Source organism: Caloenas nicobarica, chromosome 9 (assembly GCF_036013445.1).
Source record: "Caloenas nicobarica isolate bCalNic1 chromosome 9, bCalNic1.hap1, whole genome shotgun sequence".
Taxonomy (NCBI): domain Eukaryota; kingdom Metazoa; phylum Chordata; class Aves; order Columbiformes; family Columbidae; genus Caloenas; species Caloenas nicobarica.
Window position 1 is genome coordinate 14,081,091 of NC_088253.1, and position 25,535 is coordinate 14,106,625.

General features: G+C 38.1%; 1 protein-coding gene across 4 annotated transcripts; it reads right to left on the reverse strand.

Moving 5' to 3' along the window:
* Nucleotides 1–1,816: 1,816 nt before the first annotated feature.
* ZNF507 (zinc finger protein 507) lies at nucleotides 1,817–23,920 on the reverse strand. Of its 4 annotated transcripts, none has more exons than XM_065641204.1 (7): nucleotides 23,882–23,920; nucleotides 18,360–20,491; nucleotides 17,091–17,196; nucleotides 11,481–11,595; nucleotides 9,067–9,171; nucleotides 5,957–6,091; nucleotides 1,817–5,823 (listed from the first exon to the last, which is right to left on the reverse strand). In XM_065641204.1, exons 2-7 carry the CDS (start codon nucleotides 20,484–20,486, stop codon nucleotides 5,466–5,468), a joined length of 2,946 nt encoding a protein of 981 aa, XP_065497276.1. In that variant the 5' UTR covers nucleotides 20,487–20,491; nucleotides 23,882–23,920; the 3' UTR covers nucleotides 1,817–5,465. The 4 variants fall into 4 exon arrangements, with proteins under 4 accessions (XP_065497276.1, XP_065497278.1, XP_065497277.1 ...); XM_065641206.1 differs by lacking the exon at nucleotides 23,882–23,920 and adding an exon at nucleotides 23,783–23,860; XM_065641205.1 differs by lacking the exon at nucleotides 23,882–23,920 and adding an exon at nucleotides 23,105–23,170.
* Between the last annotated feature and the right edge of the window lie 1,615 nt (nucleotides 23,921–25,535).

Here is a 25,535-nt window from a genome sequence, read left to right on the forward strand (position 1 = left end):
AGTTACTCATAATCCCAATGTTAGTCAAACATCTACAAATCACAGCGTACAGGAAATGGTTGAATGAAATGTTACATTTAATTACTTTATACTACAGGGTGTTTCAAAAAGACCCAATTTCAAAGCAAAGTGATTTCAAATTGAGTCCCATCTTTTTGAAACAGCCTGGATTTATATTTGCGTTTTCTCCTGGATTGTCCCATTCAATACTGTAGAAAGAGCCACTGTGAACTAGAAACACATGAGGACTCAGATTCTGCCTAAGATTTTGAGCCTACACCTGCAATCATTTTAGTTTCTTTTCAGCAGCCATATAATATGCTGCAAGCACGTAAAATTTCTAGGTTGTATCTTTTTTCAACTTTTGAAGTTTGTCAGGTGCCTGAAGTTTTTCTTTTGAGCAAAAGCATGTTATTTTGACCAATTCTGAGGGTTTTTTACCTAGCTAATATTAAGTCAGTATTAAAGGTGTTTCCCTTTCTGAGTGGCTCAGTGTAGTGGCTCTTTTCCAATTAAGCCTAGAAAAGACTGCAAAAAAATAACAGTAGGGCGGTGCATTAACCTTTCTACAATAACTCTGAGTGTAAATACTTAACCAAAGATACAGGACAGGGTGATTCAAACCCCACTGGTGTGTGGTAGGGCTCTAACCCATTTTCTCCTAATTCCCAGGAGTGTTACAAGCACCAAACATTTGGTCAGTGCAGCTCTATCCCAACAGCCCCGTTCCTGCAGGAGCTGCAGGGCAGGAGCAGCCCCGCTCTGGGGGGGCAGCACCAGCGAGGGGGACGGTGTCTGACCAGACCTGTGCTGCACAGCAGATAACGTGTCTTGGGATGCCAGTCGGGTCACACATGACCAGGTTATTTATGGGGGGAAGGTAACTTCTGATGAGGCTCTTTATTAAGCTGAAGTGAGCAAGGTGTTTTAGGCCAGTGAAAAGGATGATATCTGCATGGCACATCCCACTACAGAGACTTTTTTCACATTTTCTCTAATGCAAAACCTGGGAAAAAAGCTGCACAACACAGCATTCTGTAGCATTGCATCTAAACCCATTTGTAGTTCAAGCTTTTTTTACTTCAACATATTTGGCCCAGGACCATAATAGTAACAACAAAATGAAATATGATAGTCTGTTTATGTAAAGATTAAGCCATGAAAATACTAACAATGGGTACTCTGGTGGTACTTTCTCTTTTCTCTCCTTGGCCAGCAAGAGCAACTGAGTTAGACTTTTGTGTTTTGGTGTGGGTTTTGTGTTGTGTGTGTTTGTTTGTTTGTTTGGGGTGTTTTGTGGGTTTGTTTGTTTTGGTTTTGGGTGTGTGTTGTTTTTTTTTTCTCTCCTGATAAAGATGGGGATAAAAGCTCCAGCAAGGCCAAGAGATATGCTGTATGTTTAAAATTAGGTTGCAAGATATATTTTAGCTTATGTGACGGATAAGCAAGAGTCAATCACCTGAAAAAAGCTGCCTAAGGCTTTCACTCCATTTAAATTCAGGAAAAAACTCCCACTAGCTTCATTATGAATTTTGAAAGTGCAGTTCTGTCCTTCAGCTTTGTCCCATCATAACTGCATGCGGGCTTACAAGTATTTTTACTTAATAGTCTCATATTTCATTACTACGGTTACTTTTATAAAACTTGTATTAGCAGTATTAAAACTATAATAATGTGACACACGAGTGAGAAATGGCAGTAAAATATTTCAAATGCTTTTCAATTTAAACAGATTACCATCTCTCTAAACACTGGTACAGTGTTTGAATTTTCCATATTCATATTTCATACAGGTCAAATAAAAGTGACTAAAGTGTTTAACAAAAAAAGTTTATTACCAAAATACAATATTAAAGTCAATACGTGACAAACTCCTGTAAAGCAAAATAAATTATTCTAACGTTGTACAGTATTTCAGAAGGTAGTTGAAGTAGTACTACAGACTTTGCTTCATAGTTCCAAACAGTCGTCTATCAGGAACACAATCCTAGAGAGAGCTTAAGGCATGCAGCTTAATGTGCTGGATAATTTTATAAAACGAAAGTCGTCCTATTTAATAAGATACAGTATCAGAACTAACTGCAGTCTTTACATGTCAGTTTTCTAAGTTTTTTACACTTTGGCTATAAAAGCAGTGCCATAGTGTTACAATACCTTTTCTTAAAAAAATACATGTACCCATGTCCATGAATATCAAATGCAAATGTAAATTTCTATTAAATATATCTTAACAAATGTTACTTTGAGCACCAACTGTACACTTTTAAAAATGATTAAATAAGTGCTTCTGAAAGAGGAAAATACAATAACTGACTGAATCCCGCTCTATTTTTCCAGGCCAAGCATAAATTGGAAAGATGAAATATGCACCTATTTAACAGTATAGTCTAGTATGAAGGAAGTTTTCTCTTTAGTAGAAGTACAGGCATTTAAAACAAAGCTGCAAGTTACAGTTCATATCACAGAATAAAATATAATTTAAACAAACAGGAAGGGAGTAGCTGATCATCTGATAGTTCTGTGATGTAAGATCTGAAAATATTTTAAAGCTTCAAGAAAGGGGAAGACCACAGCATTGGTGACTTTGAAATGTGCTTAAAAACCCCCTTACATAACATGCAACCAAGCCAACCATACACTTTCTAAAGCAAATAACCTGAGGAATAATTTTGCTTTCAGAAAAATTAAGTCTGTAATTACTTCACATGCAGAACTGCTGATGAAGTCCATGGGAACTGTGAGTGGGTAACTCATGGCAAGCACCATGGAGACAGTAAAAAAAAATCGCTGTGCATATGGGGAAGAATTATTTGTTGGCATTTGTTAGGATCGATAATGGTTTTTAGTGGCAACTAGCTTTCTATTATTTTATAGGAGCACATGATAAAAAATAAAAAAAGTAACAGGATGGCAAAGAACTGTGAATAGACACATCCTGCTTAGGAATCCCATTACAACGGGTCCTGGTGCATTGTACTTAATGCTGCAAGTGAGGCTTGCGCATACACCAAAATTGTCAATTTCGATTCAAGATTACTTGCTTTTTATGTCTTGGTTCTCTGCCATCTCCTTCTTAGCTTAAGAATGCAAGTTTTTTACCTTTTTATCTTTCACTAGCTGAGCAACTTTAAAATAATTATCCCTTTACACAAAAATAACTAACTATGTGGCAAAATATTGTTTCTGTGAATACTGATGGGTAGTTTAGCATTACTACAGATGTCTTTTTTACCTTTAATTTTTTCAACAAATGGGATCTCTAAAGCAGAAACTTAAGATATATTCCAGATAATGTACTATTTTCACACAAATTCTATATTGAAGGTAAGATAAGACAGTGTGAATATCCCATTAAAAGTTTACTATCTCTAACTGAATTTGATATAATGTAAATAAACCATGTTTTTCAAATGTAAAATCCATCTGTAGGGATATGAAAAATAACTGAAAATAATGTCTACTTATTTCACATATGTATTTAAAACAACTCAAATACCTGAAACAAAAATGCTTTGACATTCTATCCTGACGAATTTTTATAGCAAAATGCGTACTTTCTGCTCTCTCATCTATAATCAAAATAATAGATATTTAACCCCAAAAAACAAGTCAAATTGAGGATATTACTTGAAAAAAAAAAATCATCAAATGTACTTGTAATCTTAGTGCCTTTACCATGGCCTTCAGGTTTTATGCTGTTTCCTAAATTTGTACCAAGACTTGTTGTGTTTTTCTAGTCAGTGATAGCGCGATAGACTGTACACTACATATGCCACCTTCTTAGATTTACAGTTGTAGTTTATTTCTGCGAGCAGAAATGTATAAACAGGAAGTAACCACAAAATACTATTTTTCTAAGAGTAAGTCGTTTTTTAAGTAATGAGCTACTAAAAATCAGGTAACTGCATCCCCATGTCAGGAACCAGGCATGCTTCATTAAAAGCAAAAATACATGACCAAACCAGAAAGTTTAAATCTGGCTGCTAAGGGGCTTCTTTGGACGTGCAACTACTTCACTTGATTGATGCATGTATTTGAAACAATTTAAATAGCCCACTTTATAAATAACCTAAACAAAGTTGCCAGGTACAATAATATCCCAAACAGATAAATAAATGAAAATCTTCTACTCCAAACTGCTGTAACTTTAAAAAAAAATCAACCAACCCAAAAAAAAGCACTGTAGTTTTAGCAGCTAAAGGCTTTAAAAGGGAGAGATTTCTATGTGTTTCTTTGAAAAACAAAGTAATCCCTAATTCCCTTTATGAATCCATATTATATGCACTAATAAAATTTATTCTAAAAGTGACTGGATATAGTTTTTGCTTAAAATATTCTTTGCTTTTTTTTGGCTTGTTTTTAATATGATTTTCTACAGGAAGGTTACTCTATCTTTCACTGAATTATTTCTACAGTTACAGCTCTGACAGACAAATGGGAAATTTAGACAGCCAGTGGGATTTCCAAGAACTCCAAAGCGTGTAGGCATTTCTCAAAATCCCACTTTGTGCTCACCTACATCTTTAGGAATCTACATGGGTTTAATCTACATCTCTTTATGGCAATTATTGTTAATATCTTGTTCTTATTAAAAACATCGCTCATACGTAATGCAAAGTAATCACCACAAATTAAAAGTGACATAAGACAAGCTTTTTTTTTTTTTTTAATAGTTCTGCTGAATGCGTCAAGCAAACCATTAAGAAACAGCAGGTCATTATTATAAAGGATTTTTTACACATTATCAATTTAAAAGATAGCAATTTTTTAGTAAGGATCCAATCAGACAAATAGTTATTAGCGAAATGCTTCTAGGGTCCTCAGCTCCCGCTGCTCTAAATCGCTAGAAAGGATAGCGGTCTTTGTTGAAGGACGACTCGGAGTTTGTAAGGCCTTAAAAACAGACTGGGAAAAACGAAATGCCTGTGTGTGCATGCGAGCGCACCCGTGCCCTCACCCACACTCCTCTCCCTGCTTGCCAGAATCCTGGCAGCGGACTTTATGAGATCACACTGTAAAATTTGTATCTGGTCTGTTGCCAGTTTCAAAAAAGAGGGTGAAAAGTTCTTTGCTGAAATACTTGGAAAACAACAGAGGGAGGAAGCAAAAGCTTTTCAATTGATACAAAGCTTTCATACCTTTGGGTTTTAACGTACTGTACTAATGCATTGTTACTGACTAGTACCTGACAATAGAAAAGATGACCCAACAATCCTACGTTCTTGGCACCATATAGAGAAATAACAGGTTAAAATGGATCGTTCTATTCCCCATTTCTTATATTTATCTCTTAAATGATTCATCAGTCCCTGGTTAAAATATTGTACTCCTACTGAAAGAAGGACTCAGGATGGGAAATCAAGTTTTGCTTGCAATTCTTCTCTTTAGCAAGTTTCTCAGGCAAAAATTAGCAAAGAAAGAAAATATTTACTCTAGGAAACCCTCTCATTAACTTACTGCTTCACCTAGTTTATGCTCTGAGTTGTGCTGTGGTCCTTATTTAGGATGATGTTTATGATTTCACCCTCATGTTCTTTCATATGATCCAGCAGATTTTCTTTGTTGGTAGACTCAAAACCACAAATGCAGCAGCAGAAGAGAAGAACACAGTATTCTGTGCCAGGATGGGGTAGAGCGGAGTTCTTATCTAAACTGCATGAGGTATTCATCACGTTAGGTTTTTCATTTTCATCAGAACCTGAAATTTCATTCGTAGTCTCGTTAATAGACTCTGTAAAAGACACCAAGTTGTCTGAACTTCCTAGTACTGTACTTTCATCTGTTTTTTCTAATAAGGTTTTGTCAGGAAGCTGTCCTTGAAACCTGAAATAATAATAAAAACCGAAAAAAATATCAAAAGGTACAGTTGTTGCTTTTGACAGGAACTTTATTTTGGATCAGAGTTGGGTCCTTTGAAATTTCTAGATGATAGGGCTTGAAAGTAAATCAGACATACCTGCTGCTTTGCGAAATTGCATCATTAATAGCCTTGTTCACTTGTTCATAGTTATAATTTTGGTCACTTGCATGTTTCCACATGTGGGACTTCAGGGATGGAGGATGGCTACATACATATCCACAGAGAGAACATCTAGGGAAAAAAAAGTGGAGAAGGAAAAAAGAGAAACATTTCGAAGTTAAATTTTACTAGTTTAGTAATTGATTAGTTTTTCCAAAAGGCTGAGTAAACAGAGATACACGTCAATTCTCTTCCTGGTTCCCCTTTTCAGTTTTGTTACTCGGTCAAGTTAGTTTGCAAAGTTTCAATCTGAATTGTATGACTATTTTCAGGGCCTGAGAATTTTTAAGTTTGCTTTTTTCTGACTTCTTAAATGAATTAAAATCTTATCTGTTTGGCCTGTAAAATTGTTTTAATACTGCAAAAATGCAATAGTTCTGATGGCTGCAGGAACATGGAGTCCATCAGCGTGGTATCTGGCAGGCAGGGAGTGAGCTCTCTTTGCCATTGCTCTGAACCAAGCAGGAGCTCTGTAATTAGCACTGATAATTTTAATTGAACGAAAAAAGCCTTTCCTGGTGTAGCATGTATTGGTTTATTTAAGGATCACAGAGTTGTTGAAGTTGGAAAGGACCTTGAAGAATAAATCCTATTTACACAGAGATATAGTGTATATTTACGGACACAACTCAAGACTGATCAAATCCCATAGGACTTTTTTCATACATGAACATACAACAAAGGAGTTTTTTGACAAGTGTTTTCTAAGACGATAAATTAGTCATCTCAGCATGAAGGAGATGAGTGACACTGCATGACATCACTCCAGAGCAGAACAGTACTCATGGTGACGGCGTCGTAGCTCCTTGTCTTTTGGACAAGGAAACTACTTTGCTTACCGAACTGCTACTTTGGAAGTCTTCAGTTTCTCAAATCACGTGGAAAAGACCAGGATCAAATTTTTCTAGAAATCTGAGGTGACCTGTTCTAATAAATTATAGCTAGGAATGCATCTCAGTCTATCTCATTCCTCAATGCGAGTAAGATGTTTTCTGCTCAAGCAATGTGATCCTGATATGTTACACTGAGTCTGTTAAAATGACTGTGATACTACTAAGTTCTTTTTAAATTTTTCAGAATTATAGCTGGAAACACAAGAAGGCCTACATAAAACAGTGTTACACACTACAGTTCAGTAAGGTTTTACCATTTCCCTTAATGGCAGTAGGACGTAGTCCTTAAATGCCTTGCAAATAATCATATACAGGAAACTATTTCTGCTCAGTAGAAGATGGTGGAGAATAGCAAAAATCTCACAAGTTAGGTGAAGGCATGGTACATTACCTTGCTTATGTAGCAAGCTAATTCTGTCCTGCTGAGGAACAACAGGCATGTCCTCCTAACTCACTTTTCTCTATTATTTGATTTGGAATGTACTGTCCTATTTTTTCCTTCTAATTTGAAGCCTAGTAAAGAAAGCGGATGCTTTCAAATATAGGCAAGTTCACTTTCAGGTTGAGAATCTTAATACTTCTAGTAAGGCTGTTACAAAACAATGCCATCATTAAAAATAAGGTAAAGCAGACCTTACAGTTAATTAACAGATAAAATTAGGCCAAAATTATTTTCTTTTACATAATACAAAGATCAATAAGTAATCTTAATTCCATTCTATTTGCACATGTATTCCACTAGTCTTACTATACACATGATTTTTCTGCACCACCAACACCACTTGGTCAGTGGGTTGGTAACACAGTGAATGAAGTAACAGGTCAGTGTTTGGTTTTTGTCCCCTTTTAATTGCAGTCTGGTTTTTTGAAGTACACTGGTTTACTCAGGTGATTTACTAATCAGATTTACTTTGCTGAGAATAATATAATGAGCCAAATGCTGGTGACTGCTTTAGACGCAAAAACTCAACAGCTTTTAGCCTGATGTGCTACACTTACAATCATACAGTTAATGTATAGTTACAGTATATGCAAGGCATTCCCAGAGAAACAAAATTATTTTACCATTGAGTTTAGTAGTAGAATCTTTTCAATTCTATAGCATGATTTGCCCTACTGGTTGACCTATGTTGAATGATTAAACTTTACTGTTCAAGTGCATTCTAAACTGATCTACTGAGGAAACAATTATCTTGCAGCTTTTGATGGGCTATTTCTTTGGGGACACAAGGACCAAAGTGTGGAGGTTTTCAGTAATCCTAAGAGCACTCAGCAATACTGTATGAAGTATGACAGAAGAGCAAATAGAACTTAGTGCTACTAGGAACGTTTGGGGGAAAAATGCAGTGGAAAGACTCTGAAGTTGTAGAAGCAGATTTTATTGAGAAGAAACCTATATGTGAATGCGCTTTATTTGGATTCTTCCTATTGCCTTTAAAATCTTCCACTAAGAAAAGTTCAGTATATTCCTGATTTTCTTTCCTTCCCCAGCTTCTATTTTTTGTTGCAAATTAGTAGCAAACAATTGCACATATTTGTGCCAACTTTCTCATATATATATACACACACACGTATATGTATAAAACCCACATATTTATGGACAGACTATAAAGGACACAACTCACTTAAACATAATGGCTATTCATACCAATTCTTAACTAGGGCAGTGTGATGCCAATCTGGATTCTCACTAACATGTATATACAAAAGGCTGTGCCTAGACTAGAATATTAAACAAAGCCAGAGAACGTTCCTGGGTACTGGAATTTAACAATCTACAATGTTAAATGTTAGAAGTCTCCCTGGCATGATTTTGGCACATGCATTCTCCCTAACAATTCCAGACAAGTTTTGGTAATTAACACGATCCAGAAACTACTTGCAATAGACAGTAGATATGCAACCACCCCGTTCTGGAAAGAAAAAGCTGAATACTGTACCAGCGGCAGGTCATGGCTATGTTTAACGTGCTAGCACAAGCATCACCTGGGGATGCCACATCAAATTTCTTTCTCTCTCTCAAAACAAAAAAAGTCACTGAAACAAAGAATTAATCTAGGAGGGAAAAGAATAGAATCTGAACTCTGCTTTCTATCTTAACATAACAAAATGGCTGTTACCACAGCTTTTTGCTAAATTAGAACTGTTACATACTTGTACTGTTCCATTAGCTGCACTGCCTGATGCTCCTGGGGGTGGCGCCTCATATGGCATTTCAAGCTATTCATATTTGTGGTGGCGAAGTCGCATACTCGACATCTAAAGAGACAACAAGAAGTAAACTAATCTGACAACTGCTAATACTATTCCAGAAATAAAAACCTAAGAGAAAGTAAAGGTAACTTTTGGAAAGACTGCAGTTGAAGACTGTCAATATTTACAGAAGTCCAAGTGATGAAATTTTTGGCCTTGAGAATCTTTTGCAGCCCAAAAAAGCCTTCATCTTTGAGCAAGAATCATGAGGCATATGGACTATGTTCCTTCCTGACATCTGTCCTGTGCACCTCTACTGAAGCTGGTGAGCATCACAAAACATAAGGGAGCTGTGGATGCGACTGAATGGGTGCAGCCCTGATGCAGATTTCTTGGCTGTTTTGCAAGGGCAGAATGTGACCATAAGAGCTATAGGGGACACGGTGTACTTAGAAGTGAGTCTTGTTCCTCAAGAAGATGTGTTCTACTTAATGCATTTTAAAAGCCAAACTCACTATTTAGTAATAAAATGTCGAAGTTTCAGACCATTATACCTGAAATAGAAGTCAGGGACAGGATCAAGACATTTAGATTCAAGTGTCCTAAGACAAGTGTGTCACACCATGCCGTCTAAAATTTTATTTTTTACTTCTGTCACAATACTTTTGTATACAAACAATACATAAAACAGTCTGGATCTAGATTTAGATCCCTGGACTTAGAGCTCAAAGTATTAGACAAAATACTATGCTACACATAAATACCTATATCACACAAGCTTCCTATATAAAACATTTTGAAACAAAAGCCATCAAGCTCTGCTAAAACTCTGTGTCTTTATTAGGACTTTAGTTGCTTCTTTTTTTTTTGAAATGGTAAAATGTCCAGTATTTACTAAGTCTGGTCTATAGTGTGAAACAGTTGGAGACTGCAGGATACTTGAGATTACTTCCTTTATTTTTGAAAGGACTTAACTGTGCAGTATTAGAATCCAGAAGGTATTGAATCTGCAAAAATGCATAACTGGAGGCTCTACAGTTTAATTTCCAGCATTTTTTGTCAAACAACAACAACAAAAATGTTTACAGTTTCAAAACGGGCAGCAATATAGCAGGTTGCTATCTCATACTATGAAAGGCTTGAGGAATACGTGTTTCAGAAGGAGAAATACTATAAATACTGGATCTTTATGGTTTTTGGCTGTGGTTTAAATATCGTACCAGGTCTGCAGATATGTCTACAGGGTTTATGAAAAAATAAGAAGAAAAGCAAGCCAGATCAGCAGGCTTAAATTTAGAATTCATCAGTCTGTATCACCAGTGGAGAATTTTCAAGGGTTCCCAAATCAAACAGGCTGGATAATACCAATTCAGAAAACCACCATATACAAGACACTCTATAGTATCTGCTGTTCCAACCCCACTAAATAACAAATAACAACATTAGGGAAGATTCTGAGGAGAAAAATATACTTGTATTCCACGTTTGCGCTCTGAGCAAATGTCTTGCAAATTTTTGCCAGTGTTATGGGATATCATTATAATGCATAAATCAAAATACAACATGTCGCCTTGGTTTGTTTATTGAAAAGGGAACTCAGCAATTTAAGGTGTTGAGTTTCGAGAATTCGTATTAAAAAGGTAGACATATATTAGCTAAAAAATTCCATTAACTCAGGTCTATTTTCTAGCCACTAGAGAGGGACAAAGATCCACACTGAATGAGCATAGATTGGTTGCTGTAAAAATTCCTGCAAATTCAATAGACAAATGCATGATTTATTTTTCTGCCAGGGACCTGAGCTATAGTATTACATGTGATTTTAGATATCAAAGTTTCTATATAAATCAATATAACATCTGTGTAGAAAAGTTATAAAATCTGATCCTAGGTGAGAGTGTTAATACCATTTGAAATGTCTGAAAAAGATGACGGGACTGGTGACAACACAAAGGGGAGAATTTTGCCACACTCTGTAGAAGCCAATGTGCAAGGAAACAATATGACAATGGAGAACACTTTGCAATAAAGCAAATCCAAAATGAACTTAGGTGTGCAAGGATTTAAAGAAATATATTATTGGTCAAAGTTCAATATTACAATGTAATTATTTCTCTTTCTACAACTGAATGCTTCAAACTGAAGACAAGCAGTAGACTGCTCTGGCTAAAGATGCATCCAGGAAAAGTTAGCAAATCTTAATTACATAGTTTGAGTCAACCAGCAAGGGTGGCTCCTTCAAATTTGCAGTAAAATTAGGTAATTGAAATTCTTTAACAATGTCTTCAAAATTCTATGAGCAATTAAGTAACCCTTTTAGTTAAAACAAGTAAACCAAACATGTGGCATTAGCCAGTAATAACTGAGACACTTACCTATATGGCTTATCCGAGTTATGAATTCGTCTGTGATTTCGTACACCAACGTAAGTTGTGCTGGTATAGTCACATACATCACATCTATACAGTTTCTGAACGGAAGTCTTATTTCCTATATGGAACAAAATCCATTATTTTAGAGAGTTGCATTCGGCATTGTAAGAAGTTCTCAGATGATAATTTCAGCACAATTGAATTATGAAACATGAATTAACATTTTATAGTAATACTTTTAAATATCTATAAATATTTAATACTTTTAAAGTATCTGGAGCAAACTGGCAATGGATATAGGGATACTACAAGTATAGTTTATTTACCATGCTGGTCTGTATTCACCCTACCATTTACTGGAATTATTAAAACTTTAGGAAAGCACATTATTTCTCTCTATGCGGACACTTCCCTTCTTCCTACAGTTGGGTTAAAATCCTGTGTCACAGCAAACGGTCATAAAATGTGGAAACTGCTGAACCCCTGAATCAAATCAAAGGAAAAGATGGGCATTGAGAAAGGACAAGTTTCCAACTGGCAAACATAGAAAAGCAAAAGGCCTCCCGAAGCATCTAAAGCCTCTTTATCATCCACATATGCTCACACCTTTGGAAAGACCTGAGATGATTAAAAAAATAGATACTGACCAGACACGTTAAGAAATAATTTGGAACTTCTCCAAATTACTAAAAAGCAATTGTAACAAAAATCATTTTTTTTCCTTTCCAGAATGAAAGAGAATCTTGAAAAATTAATGGTTGCAGAGACAAAGGCTAATGACTAATTTAACATCAGAAAATGTGTGCCCGCAAGTGCACAGTTTGAATATTTTTGAGATCTAAGTGTCTAGACTTGAACAGCCCTATTCCTGCTCCCTCATTGAATAATGAAACTGCTTTGGGTTAAAATGTTAACATTTGGGAAGAGGGATGGTATTTTTTATGTAGGTCATTTTCCCATTCCAGCCTACCATGCAGCCTTCATGCACTCCCCAAATGCGAGAATGGCAGAAACACGAAGGAACACCCAGGTTGCAGCTGTTTAAATCAGCGCTACTGCCAAAAGAAACATCAAACTAAAATCGAAGGGTTTTCTTTCTGCATCTAACCTCTTCACTAGCCTATGTAATTGTACTTTTTTTTTTCCCTAAGTACAAGTAAGGTGCTCAAATTCATTTTATCTTTACACCAAATTCTTATTAGCTGGCTGAACAGTCAAGCCATTACTCTCAGTTATGTAAATGGGCTTTGAAGAAACTCTGATAGAGATCCTCATAGAATTTCTGTGGTGGCTAAAGATCGCTACTAAAGTACATCTCCAAACCAAAATAAATATACAATTCAATAAATAAAGTGTGGGAGACAAAGTCAAGCTCAAATCTTGCAAGAACAGACTTCAGAAACTCATGCTCATATGAGGCACATCTCCAGCACAAATAATTCGTTTGTGTTTGAAGGGGTTTACTACTAGTAGGATCTACCAGAAGATCGTAGGTGGGACAGAAAAAGTTGAATTAGCTGCATGGTTTTTAGTAGATAGTGCCTTAGGAACTCTAATAATATCAGCAGGTGATCTGCTTCCCAGGCCTCCCAGCTCCTCCCAAAACCAAAAATAACTCCCCTCCCTAAAAAGTATAAGTTCTGATGTCCCAAATGGAAATTCTGAATCCTGAAGAATTCTGTGAAAGGCTTGTCAAGGGCACTGATGGTCCATGTCAAAGTGAGAGGAGGGTTTGCCACAGTTCACCTTGCACAGTTCGAAAAGACAGACGAGCCTGAAATTTGAAAAAAGTGACTGTCCAAAAAGATGGAAAGCAGACACATCTCTGCTTAGGTCCAAATACCGTGAACCTCTTTCCAGTTTGGAGTAAGAAAAACTGAGTGAACCCCCCTCCTTTATCACTTCCTGAATTTTTAGCTAAAGAAGGGAGGAATGAGACAAACAGTTTGAATACAGGAGGACCTGTAGAGTTTATCTTGAAAACAGATGTTCCATCTCCTGAGTCCAAAATACTGAACAGATTTTGTAAAGATAATTTTGTTCTGGAGTTTCCTCTTGATTATGCTGGATTCCAATAATCCGGACTGAATCTTTTCATTATCAAAGCAACGATTAACAATCTTTATGGTAAAACTCTTCTAAAGAGACATTGCAGAATAAACCAGTAGCATGAGTCATCCAAAATGGAAGTTCAACTTTTCACTTTGGATTTTTTTTCACCCCCACAGGTGGGCACTGAATTAAGTAAAAAAAAAAAAAAAAGTTTTAGATCTACTCTTCTGAGGGATACAGTCACACAGCTAACTTAAACAGTAAGAGACGATGACCACTAATTAAACTTTCACTCCAAAATCCAGCACTTCTGGTTCAAGATGCAAAGTAATTAGGTAGGGCTGATAATCCTAGAGGGTTATTCTGAAGAATACACAATATGTCATATAAAATAGCAATCTGAATACAAAGACAGTCAAATAGAATTTGAATAAATCTGTGTGTACCAAGATAGCAGGAAAAATATTTCATATTTTTTACTTTAAAACATGACAGAGTGCTCGCTTTTGTAGCATTCTTATAAAAATAATATGGAAGTAATATATACCACGCACTCTTTGCGAGTCAACTTTAAAGCAGAATATATCAGAGTTTTTCCTTTAGTGTTTTTTTTTCTTTAACGTAAATTATCAAAATCTTAATTATATGCTTGGAGACTTTGGAATTTATATTTCTACAATGATTCTTTTAAGTATGTACATTTATGCAGAAGACCTCAAATGAATACGAAGACACTGGGCTGCAGATCTATAGGAGAAGAAGGGTTGTGTGAAGGTTGAGCTATTGCATCCTCTACCCGAATGGGTTTTCCATCTTAAATTCTGCAGCTTTAGACTAAACTGCTTCCAAATATATTTTCTGTTACGATTTTGGTATTTTATTGGGCAGGCAGCTTAAAACAAACAGTATCTAATGAGATTTTTAAAGCATTATGCAAACGTATTATCTATTGCATAGTTATAAGTGTCTAACCACTCAGTAGCACACACGTAGGAGCAACTACTTATACCAGTCACTACTTTATATTTATTCCTTCAACAAAATGCACATAAATTATAATAAATCACATACTCTCTGGCTGTAGTGAAATAGCAGTTGTGTCCCCCGCCCCCTCCGACAGCTTCTATCTTCTGGGTTTGGGGGCTTTTTTGCTTTCTGGATGAAGGAGACCAGTTCTCTTTAAAGTGAACATGGAAATGACAGATCTTTGTTCTAGCGCAGTAACAGGTGCTCCTGTAATGCTGCTGATTACCCTATTCCTTCATTATTAGACATTTACAATCTGATCACATCCAGTGTCATAATGCACCCTTTTAATTTATTGTACAACCATGATGAATAAAGAGACTTTTAGGACTAACTATTTCATAAACAAGAAATGAAACTGTTCCAGCTCAGGCATCTTTCACATAAACAGATGCTATGCCATAAACTTCTTTGTTTTGTGTCGCTTTATAGGGATGACATCTGTTTGACAAGAGATTGCTGTACTGCAGTGGTATTGCAATTTGATTATAAATTGATTCTGAAATAATTTAAGCATTCCACAGTATGAGTTAATAAAAGTTTAAAAGGAGAACTGTTTGCATTCAAGCCACATTGCTAAATTTCATGTGGGGTAAACAATCAATTAAAGTGCATGGCTGTAGCACTTTTATAAGATAATAATGAGCAAAAAATACTTTAAAAATATCTAAAGTAATTAAATTGAAAGCAGTCAGTTTGCTTGAACAGAGGCTCCTCTTTCACGGAAGTCACATTACAAGATGAGGATATAAACTCTAAAACCACCTTACTAAAATATACTGGTTTCAAAAGCAGATAGGCATCTTGATTTTCAGTCACTTAAACAGGGTGTTAGCTCAAAAGGTACAGTATTCCCCAAAACCTGACATGTTTCAAACGTTGCAAGTTAGTTATTCCTGTATCATGACATTTTTAAAAATCTTGGTTTAAAAACAAACCATTCTAAGAGCTATGGTCACAGATGTTTGTAACCAGCTAAACTAACAATATTTTATTTCCTATCACTTCCATTAAAACATTCATGCTATTACTTTTGAAAGAAAACGAAGCCAAACCTACTTAACAGGGACCATTCCCACTACCATCAGGCTCTCCCCAGCCTGTCTTCTGTCCCCTCAACCTCAGACGGGTATCTCAGGCTTCGGTCTCAGGCATTTCATAGCACTACAGATCAGTGTCCTGAACTGAAATGCCTTCGGCGATGACGGGAGCAAAAAGGAGTTAGGAAGGGTCATTTTACCTGAAAGTGATGAAGTAATTAACTTTCACATTTCTAACTTGTATACTGAAAGCCAGAAAAAGAGACAGCATGAGCTGACAGGAGTGAAGAGTTAAGGATCTCACTTCATTCTGACATATACCATGTTGATTTGGACAAATCATTAATGCTTCAAGGTGTCCAGCCTGGCTCATGCTGGTTAGAACCCTTTTTCACAAGTAGTTGCATCAATTTCAATGATTACATTCACTGTGATCAGCTGTAGAGGTGAGAACAGAAGCCAGAAATTCCAACTGCAATCTAAGTATTATTATAGTGCACATTTTGCTATCTAAACCAACAAGAGACCACAGCCAGGGCAGAAAAGAGCAATGCGCACAAAATGGAAATACTTCAGCCAACAGCTGCTGTGATTCTGTGAACAGTTTTCCAGAGGTGATAAAATTAACAGCATTTTTCCCCAGTGCTCTAAAATTGTAAAATACTAATAACTGCAGTGTTGCCTTCAAAAGATAAATGCTGTAAATATTTTCAGGAACTTTAACTCACCAGAGAAGAGGATCCATTCAAGTTGCAATAATAAATATCGGGCCTCCAGGATACTCAAAGGATTTTAAGACCACATTTTCTCCTAAACTTCAAAATTTGGCTATTTTTCCCCTATTTCGCTAACTGAACACTTCAAGGGTTTAGGTTTTGTTGTTGTTTTTAAAACAAACACTATTAAATTATAAGCAGATACACAGTTAAACAAACATTTAGAAAATGAATACCTACTGTTACCCTGGCAACCGTCACAAATACAGGTTGCATTTTTAAAATACTTTGTTTGCCTCTCTAGAGCTAAACCAAGTGACTCATTTTGGACATTACCATAATTATACAGGAATTTCTACACATAGAATGGATGGTATTGTATGTATATGCTGACAGCAACCTACATGACCACAATGAGTTTAAAAGACGCTTTCTTTTGTTTACTGTAGGCAATTTGGAAAATACTGTAGCTGCTGAAAGAAGGAGAAAAAGTTTTTTTTTCTTAAAAATCCAGAGTAATACTCCGTACCAGTTGTTTTTCTTAAGAAGAAGTACAAGGTCAAATTACAGGGGCTAAAAATGTCCTACCTACCAATAAATGTCAGTAAGGTGTCTCAAAACCCACCATGGTAAGTTTTGCACACTGAAAAAGAACATGATGAACAGGCATGAAAACATTACAGCACGAGATCTTAAAACCAGTTTTACACAAGTATAGCAAACAGAAGTAATGTTATGAGTGATTTTTTCTTATTTCAAGTACTAAACATAAACAGTACCTTCTCTTTCATCTGCTTCATTGGAAACTATTAGTTTGTTAGGTGTAGCTGTCGAAAAGATATCTGAAAGGCTGTGTTGTTCTCTTTCATGCTTTCGCAGTTGGCTCTGAAAAAACAATTTCCCATGTTTAAATATACACCACAAACATACACTACATATTGCAATCATTTGTGACATTGTTACTCAAGTTTTAATGACAACTATTATAAAACATATTTTAACATATATACAGATTATATACAGGCAATTTTACTAGAAACAAAACAAAGTAAATAACACTAATTAATAACATAAAGGATTGATGAGAGTAACTGAGAGGATTATATGATTTGTGTTTATTTAGAAAATAAATTTCCTTCTTCGCCCATTCCCATAGACAAGTGGCAAACAGTTCTTTCTCCAGAATTATTATACTTTGAAAGCAATATTAAATTAGAAGTTAGAGGATGGCTTGTGTGAAAATTGACTCAAATTTCATATTGCCTAGCGACTTAAGAATATGTTATTCCTGTTTCTACTTGTGTGGAGAGGAGAGAGGAGAGAGCCTTTTGCTACCCACCCTGTACATTTTTTCAAACTAGGACTGAACAACAGTAAATATGGGAAAATTTGCACTACTGTTGCCTTCAAGAGTTTCAGTTGTACAGCTAGATACTGATGTTATCTATTCTATATTCCTGAGTACTGGGCTGAATACATAGGAACAACCTCACCAGAACAAATGCTTAAAACAGTGGTTATAAAAATGGCAGAAGTACATTATTCTGCTCTGGTGTGTAACCTTTCAGATCTAAGTTCTACAGAACATCCAGACCAACAGAACAACACAAGAAAAAATAAAATAATTTCTGCTTCAAAGAGTCTCATGTTACCCCCAAATGCCACGATTTCTTTTGCATACACTCACAATTAACAGGGATATTTGAGCATTCTTCTAAAGTTTTGACTATTAAGTTCTCTGATGCTTCCATTTCTTCCAGTAGCTGCTACACGTGGGCAGAAAACCAACATGATATTAATACGTCCATAGGACAGTTCTCAGGAAAATAACTGATGTGAGAAAGCAAGTTTATTTTGGTGGATAAAGCAGAATAATTATAGCTGAATTGTATATTCAGAAAGTGCTGCTGGCAATAATCCCCAATTGTAAGGACAATGAAGCCAGGGTGTTAGACTGCATTGAGTTAGAAAGAGGGATCACCAGTAGCAAAATATATATATTTTTAATATATTTAGCTGGTTTTGACAGGCACAGGAAAGAACTTTACCTTATAATGAAAGAATTCTTCACATTGTTTGCACTGATACATTCTTGTTTTGCAGTGGTTGATCATGTGGCTCTCTAGATCCTTGCTGTTGTCAGCAATGTGTTCACAGATAGGACACTGGTACGGCTGCCGCTGACGATGGACTCTCAGGTGCTGTTTTATGTACCCCTTATTACCGCTGCTGTAATGGCAGAGGCGGCAGCGGTAGGGTCGATCTACATTAGGTATATATTCTACTAGGTTACTTCCAGGAATATTTGCATCATTTGCATTTTGGCATTGTGCGTTGTCTTGTAATTCTTTCAAGATGTCATCATCAGAAGCATTCTGATCTGTCCTCTCCTTCAGTTTTTCAATGACAGTGAGCAGTGACATACTGATACCCATTTTAATTGGTGCTTCTGATAACTCTGGCCTTTCTTTCTGTATCTCGACTATCGCACATTCACTTTGGTTTAAGCCACTGAACTCCTCTGAAGGATTCTTAAGTGAGGATATGGCTTTAGAATGAGCCACGCACGGGCCATCAGCTTCTCCCGGCCCTGCACCTGCACCCACAGCGTCTTCCCCAGGCAGAGTCCTGAAGCCAGACCCTGTTAGTTCTGCAGCTCTGATGGGCATTGTAACAAGAGCTTCTGCAGCTAATGAGTGTAGCCGTAGAGACTCTGAATTTGTCCTTCTTCGAACAGGAGGTGCATTTTCATCAGTTGCTACGTTTTTATTAGGGCTTAACTCATTATCTTTCTTCTCGGCATTATTCCATCCTATTATTACTTCCTGCATTTCATCTGAACGATAAACTTCATCAGGTTCTTCACAGGTAACACGGGACTCCTCCAAGATTAACTTTTTTTCTGTTTCAATGTCAGTGTTCATCAAGAAAGGCTTTTGTAAGACACTTTCTTCAGCACCTGGCAAACGCTCTACTATTACATTAACGTGACCCTTTTTATTTGGGCTACAATTAATGATTTTCTGTGCTGATGAAAGCAGGCTATCAGCTATCATACTATCCTGTTCTGTATCAGATACAGTCTCCTCTAAAACCTCTGTAGCAGGAGAATGCACTACAGACTGATTTAACATCTCTTCCTCTTTGACATTTGTTCCTGCTGGCAATTTGCATGGCAGTTGCTCAGAATTGCAAATCTGAAGCTGAAGAGAAGGCTCACTATGGATATCAAGTTCATTGTTTTCCAAAGAAAGAACAACTGTATCCACGCTATGAGGTGTTTGAGTTACAACCGTCTCTGACAAGTTGGTAGTTTCATTTTCTTCCTCAAAGATAGGATAGGAGCAATCAACCTCACCCGCGTGCTTCCAGGCATGTGTTTTCAACATCCTTTGCTGACCACAGGTGTACCGACAAATTAAACACCGGTACATGCCATACTGCTCGTAAGTATACCATTTTCTCCTACCCATCTCAGGCATATGACTAGACTGAGTTATATCTTTACATTCCTGATTTCCTGTTTGATCGGTTCCTGATTTGACACTTCCTTCCACTGGCCGTTGCAAAAATGAACTTGTGACATTTACGCATTGCTGCACTTCTGTCTGGATGCTATTTTTGCCATCATTCTCGTGGTAATTTTGGAAGTGGGATTCAAGTTCTTCTTGGTTTTTAGAAGCAAAATGACATTCTGAGCACATTAATATAACTTCATTTTTCTGCCCATGTTGTTTTATATGTTCTTGTAGTGTTAAAAGAGAAGGCGACAGAAATTTACACAGACTACACTGGTAGCATGTCACCTTTTTTTTGCTTGGTGGAAGACATTCAGTCACAAAATAATCTGCTTGTAACTCTTCAGTCTTTTTAGTAGCAATAACAGATAGCTCAATTGCTTTAGCTGGGATTTCACAAAGATCGTCTGTGTCAAAGGACTGTGCAGAACCATTACTATGGGAACGTTTTTTCCCTATTAAAAGGCATCTTTGTGACTTCTCATTTTCAACTATTTTGCTGAGTTTCTGGATAACGTGGATTAGTGGATCAGTTTTACATTTTCTCTGATCTTCAGTGTTCTGCAGTGTTGGGCCAATGACTGTTTCAGAAATCAGCACGGCTTCCTGCTCCCCAATATTTGGCATCAATACTGCAATGCTGCTTCCTTCTTCCATAATACCTAGGAGAAAAGTTTGTATAAAATATTAAAATATATAGATGCACAATAATAAAAATACAACTCAGTACTATTTAGATTTCTCCCTCTACTAAACGTGGAAGCCTAATGCCACTAATTTTATAAAAACTGTTGGTATGGCTACATAAGTAGCCAAAGATTTTGAGGACATTTAGTGTAGATGCTACTCAATACAGCTGGATAGAATAATTACAAGAGAGCCTACGACTGCCTGCCTCCAAGCTGGGCAAGATAAATATTTTTCAAGTATAGGCTGATTAGCACTGTTACAGCTATTGTCTTTTTCTCCACAAGGGCTACACATTTGAATGGTAGACACTTAACTATACCAGTCAATAGTAACTGGCATAGTTATGCTTAAAAGCCATGATATGATGTGAAAATGTATTCCTAACATACTTATTCTGATATACTGATGTTTCCTAAAGCACATGACAATTTGCAACACCATGATTTACAAAACTAAGTAGTTTTGTTTGGTTTTCCTTGAAATGTTAGGAAAACAAAGTAATTCTGGTATTTACTTGCGTTAGTCTTATTGCTATGACTATATTAAAGACTATTCAAATGTCAAATCATACTTCTTATTATAAATGTCATTTTCAAGAAACGCTACTAATTGTAGCTTTTTCTACAATTCCTTAATTGTAGGGAAAATAAATTGGTACTAAAATTATAAAGAGTAATTTATTCTGTTTTGAGGGAAAGCTAAAGGCAATAACTATTTCCACTTCCACATCCTTTAACCACATCTAACCATAAACCACAGGCAGTTATGTGGTACTGTTGGAGGTTAAATTAGAAACCGATTTGTATAAATTTACATTAAAACATACTTTGTGATGTGGTCAAATGTGAAGGGTGGAGGAGCTGGACAAAAAAGTCTTACAGTGAAAGTCACTTCTGAAAAAATGTCTAAAAATAACCTCTTCAAGTTCCGCTATATATACACACATGTATGTTATACACAATATGTGTTTTTATATAACATATATAACATTTAGAACATAAAGAGATGCCAGATATTTCTTTTTTCAGTCATCCTTGAAAATGTGTTCTGAATTCTTTCATGTGGACATTTGAAAGATACACAGGCCAGACCAGAAGTTCCAGAACTGGTCCTTAAGACCCATGAAATCCACTCTTTTCTACTTATGGATTTAGTATACAGCAATATAATGAACAAATATATGAGAGTGGGTTCCGTGGTGCCCCTTTCCCACTACAGAAAAGTTACGGGCAGAACTACTCAAGTTACCTTTATTTGCTATTCCACTTACAATTCAGGTTATCATCAGAACGATCAATATAAGCAATGTGAGTTGCATTCACACTTCATATGCTCATGTAAAATATTTCAAGTTGAAAAGGCAGCAATATTTGTCAATTCCGCATCATTAAGAAAGACAAGATGTCTCTCTTCAATGTTGTTATTTTTCAGTGTTAGTTTGAAGAATATTTACTTGGTAATGGCTAAAATCTACATTAAAATTGAGAAATTAATAAAATATAAATAGTGTCATAGGGCAGTTGGATACATGATAACTAGAAAACTAAGCTATTTAAGACCTTATGCCTTTAGTTGGATCTATGTAAGCAGATTAAAAATGATGAATACTGCACTGCAATAGTTGATCAACTGTAGGAAACAGAAATTAAAAATTAAATATATTTAAAACAAAGAAGTGTCATTTTACGTAAGAGTATACCAAATAGCCTGCTTATTCAATTCAACTTCAGTATTGTCTTATTAACAGGAATCAATGTATGTTTCCAGAGTTACTATTAAACTGAAACATGCAAGTATTTACCTTTTTAAATATAAAACAGTACATGTCTCGATGTGCATTTTCTGCTTCAATTTCTATTATCTGGCACAGTATATTGAATGACTACGTGGCTAGGAAAAATTATGCCCCTTTCATGCCATATCTCCAATTATATATTGTCTTAGAAGAAGCTTAAGGTTATTATTTGAAAACCATCCTATTTAGGTATACAAACTTTGCTGTTTGTTCCATACCAGCTGTAATATGTTTTACAACCATTATGAAAAGTAAACAAATGTGCTTCTCCCCCTGAAAGCAGATTTAACATTATATTAAGTGCTCAAAAGCATGTCTACTTGAAATATTTTCAAATTGAGAATGAGTTAAGGAAAATGATAAGCACATGGTGCTACTCAGTGCTTTTAAAACTTTTAAGTAAATACTAAATAGGCAAATATTTCCCCTACTTCTTTTTCATCTGAAAGCGCCATAGAAACTAAGAGGAAAGATCCTAGATGGACCATAAAAGAAATGCACTGCCACATACTACTGCTGTGTCACATCCTCCAGATGTACTGATTTCAGATGCTTGTAGCTGATGTAAGTTATCGGATGTGTCACTATGGTGTATATGTGTTATGTCATTCTCTGATTAGAGTAAGTTTGATGCTTACTGCTGCAGACTTTGGTTTTTAGAGGGATGATAAGAGCCGTACACAAATATCTGGATTTTAATAACTATATCGCTTATCACTAAGAGCAAAGATGATTCAATCTCCCACGACACAAAAACTTCACGCTGCCAAACGCTTCTGCCAGCACGTACCCTTTACACAGCCCAGCCGGTAACTGAAATGCGGGGTCTGGGATGACAAAGGGGCCCGGAGGGGAAGATCCGAGCCCAGGAAAACGCCTCCGCGCTGGAGCTGCCCGCGCCGCCGGTGTCAACCGCCCACCCGCCAGCCCGGCAGAGCCGGGGCGAGCTGCCCCGGGCCAGGAAAAGCCAAGCACCGCTTTGCACAACAGCCGAACGCGAAGCGGCCGCTCCGGTCACGTCGCGGCTCCCGAGGGCAGGAAACTGCACCAGCGGCCGCGCTGCGCTGCCAACTGCGGCCGCCGGGCACCGCGGCTCGGGGACGTGTGCCGCGGGTCCGCGACCCCCTCCTGCGGGACCCCCGGGCCTCCCCCGCCCTCCGCGCTCCCCGCCGGCCGCACCTGCCGCCGCTCCCCGCCCGGCCTCCGCTTTATAACGCGCAGGTGCCGCGGGCGCGGGCCTCGAGCAGCGGGCCCGGCGCCGCGGGCTGGGCGAGAAGCACCGACCGGCGCTCGGGCGGCCGAGCCGCGGGAAGCCGGCCCGCCGGGGAGGCGGTGAGGTGAGTAAGGTGGAAGGCAGGGCAGGAAGGCGGCCGCGGTGCGGGCCGGCCCGGGGAAGGCTCCGCACATGGGCTGCGGCGCGCCGCCCCGGGGCCCGCCCGCCCGCCCGCCGCCGCGCCTGGCGCCCTACCTGCCGCTGGCCGCCGGGCCGCCCGCTCGCCCCGCGGCGCCCAGGGCCCGCCCGGCCTTTTACCGGGGTTTTAATGAAGAAAAAAATTTTTTTCCTCACCTCCGGCCACCGCTTCAAGATGGCGACGATGGAGACCGTATCACGTGACCGGCGGGCTCAGGTCAGGTGACCGGCGGGTGGACGCCGCCGCCGCGCCGCCGCCTTCTCGCCGTTGCCACGGAGACGAGCGCGGGCCCCGCCGTGGCCGCCCCGTCCGCGCTCGGTGCCGCAGCGCTCCGCACACCGGGCGCTGGGGCTGTCCCTGCGCACACCGGCCCCGCCGCCGCCCTCCCCGCGCCCCCGCGCCGGCTCGCCCCAGAAGGCGGGAAGGAGCCGAGTGGCGGTGCGGTCGTGCCCGCTCCACACGCCGCTGCCTCTTCCTGAGGCGATGCTGGTGTCGCTGTCTCCATCGATCCGTGCATGAACTTAAATGTCAGCTCAGCAGGGACCGAACAACAGCGCACAACCGCTCGTGCCGGCCCAGCGCGGCCGAGCGGGTGATTTTATTCAAAATAACGGTGGTACCTCGCAGGTGCTGCGGTTCGTAACCCCCCGGCCCCTGCTCTTGTCAGTCAGAACTTCGTCAGTGCTCCGGTATCCAGCACAACGCACTTCAAGAAATAGTGTAGTATCCCCAAAGTTACTCTTTTTCAGCACAGTTTTCAAACACCTGTGGTTAAAAGAAAAAGCCCAACGCAACAACTCCCACGTTTTATGTCTAAAATGGCAAATCAATGCAAGTGTTTCCATGGGCGAATTGCAGAGAACTGACAAAAAGTTTTAGCGATTTAATCTGGAGTTGAAAGTGTGCGCTGCATGTCAGTGTCAACCTTAGAAGCTGCGTACCAGAAACGTGCTGTGAATTTATAAGATGTTCCGCAGAAACTGAAAAGTCAGGGGAATAATGGGTTTCAGAAGTGGCTTATGGCTCAGTGATGGCAACTAAAATCTGATGTTCATTTCCAGAAAGGGGCTTGAAGTGCATTGAGGTGGATGGGTCTGCAGCTGGATTTGGGGCAGCCCAGTAAAATTTTAGCAACTTTTTGCAAGTTCACGTCTTCCCTCAGCTGGGAGTTTTGCTGATGATTGTATATTGTTTTGTAGGGATAGAAGACGCATTTGAAATAGTGGCAAATCAGGTATTCAGGAGATGAATTTAGCCCTCCTTTCAACAGGCATTAATTCATCTCCAATTTTACTTTGTGACTTTGGTTTCTTGCCTTACAAAGCTCAGTGTAATTGTATGAAGTTGTAAGTCACTTCAAACCTTATGCTATAGTCTGGCTTGGCAAGATAACTTTGGTAAGATTTTGGTAAGACCTTTCTTTTAAAAGAAATTGCAGTGGGGGAAATGCAAGGATACAACCTGTTTTCTTAACATCTACTAAAATACATTTCATTTAAAATAATGAAGCTGCATAGAATTCACTATGTCAGTTGTCGTAGTAGTAGTAGTAGTAGTAATAATAGAAGTTTGTTTCAGCTTCTTCTGCCATATTAAATGGAGCCTTTTCATGGAAATGTGATTATTTTTCATGGACCCTGAACCTTTAAAAGCTTAGTTTCCCCTTCTGTATTTATCACAGTTTAATTAACCAGTTATCTGAATTGAATCACTCTTGTAGATACAGAACTCTCACCCTCCTTTTTCCAATCAAAATATGCTAGGATATGATATGTCTGGATTAAAAATACTGGTTTGATAATGAGTAAT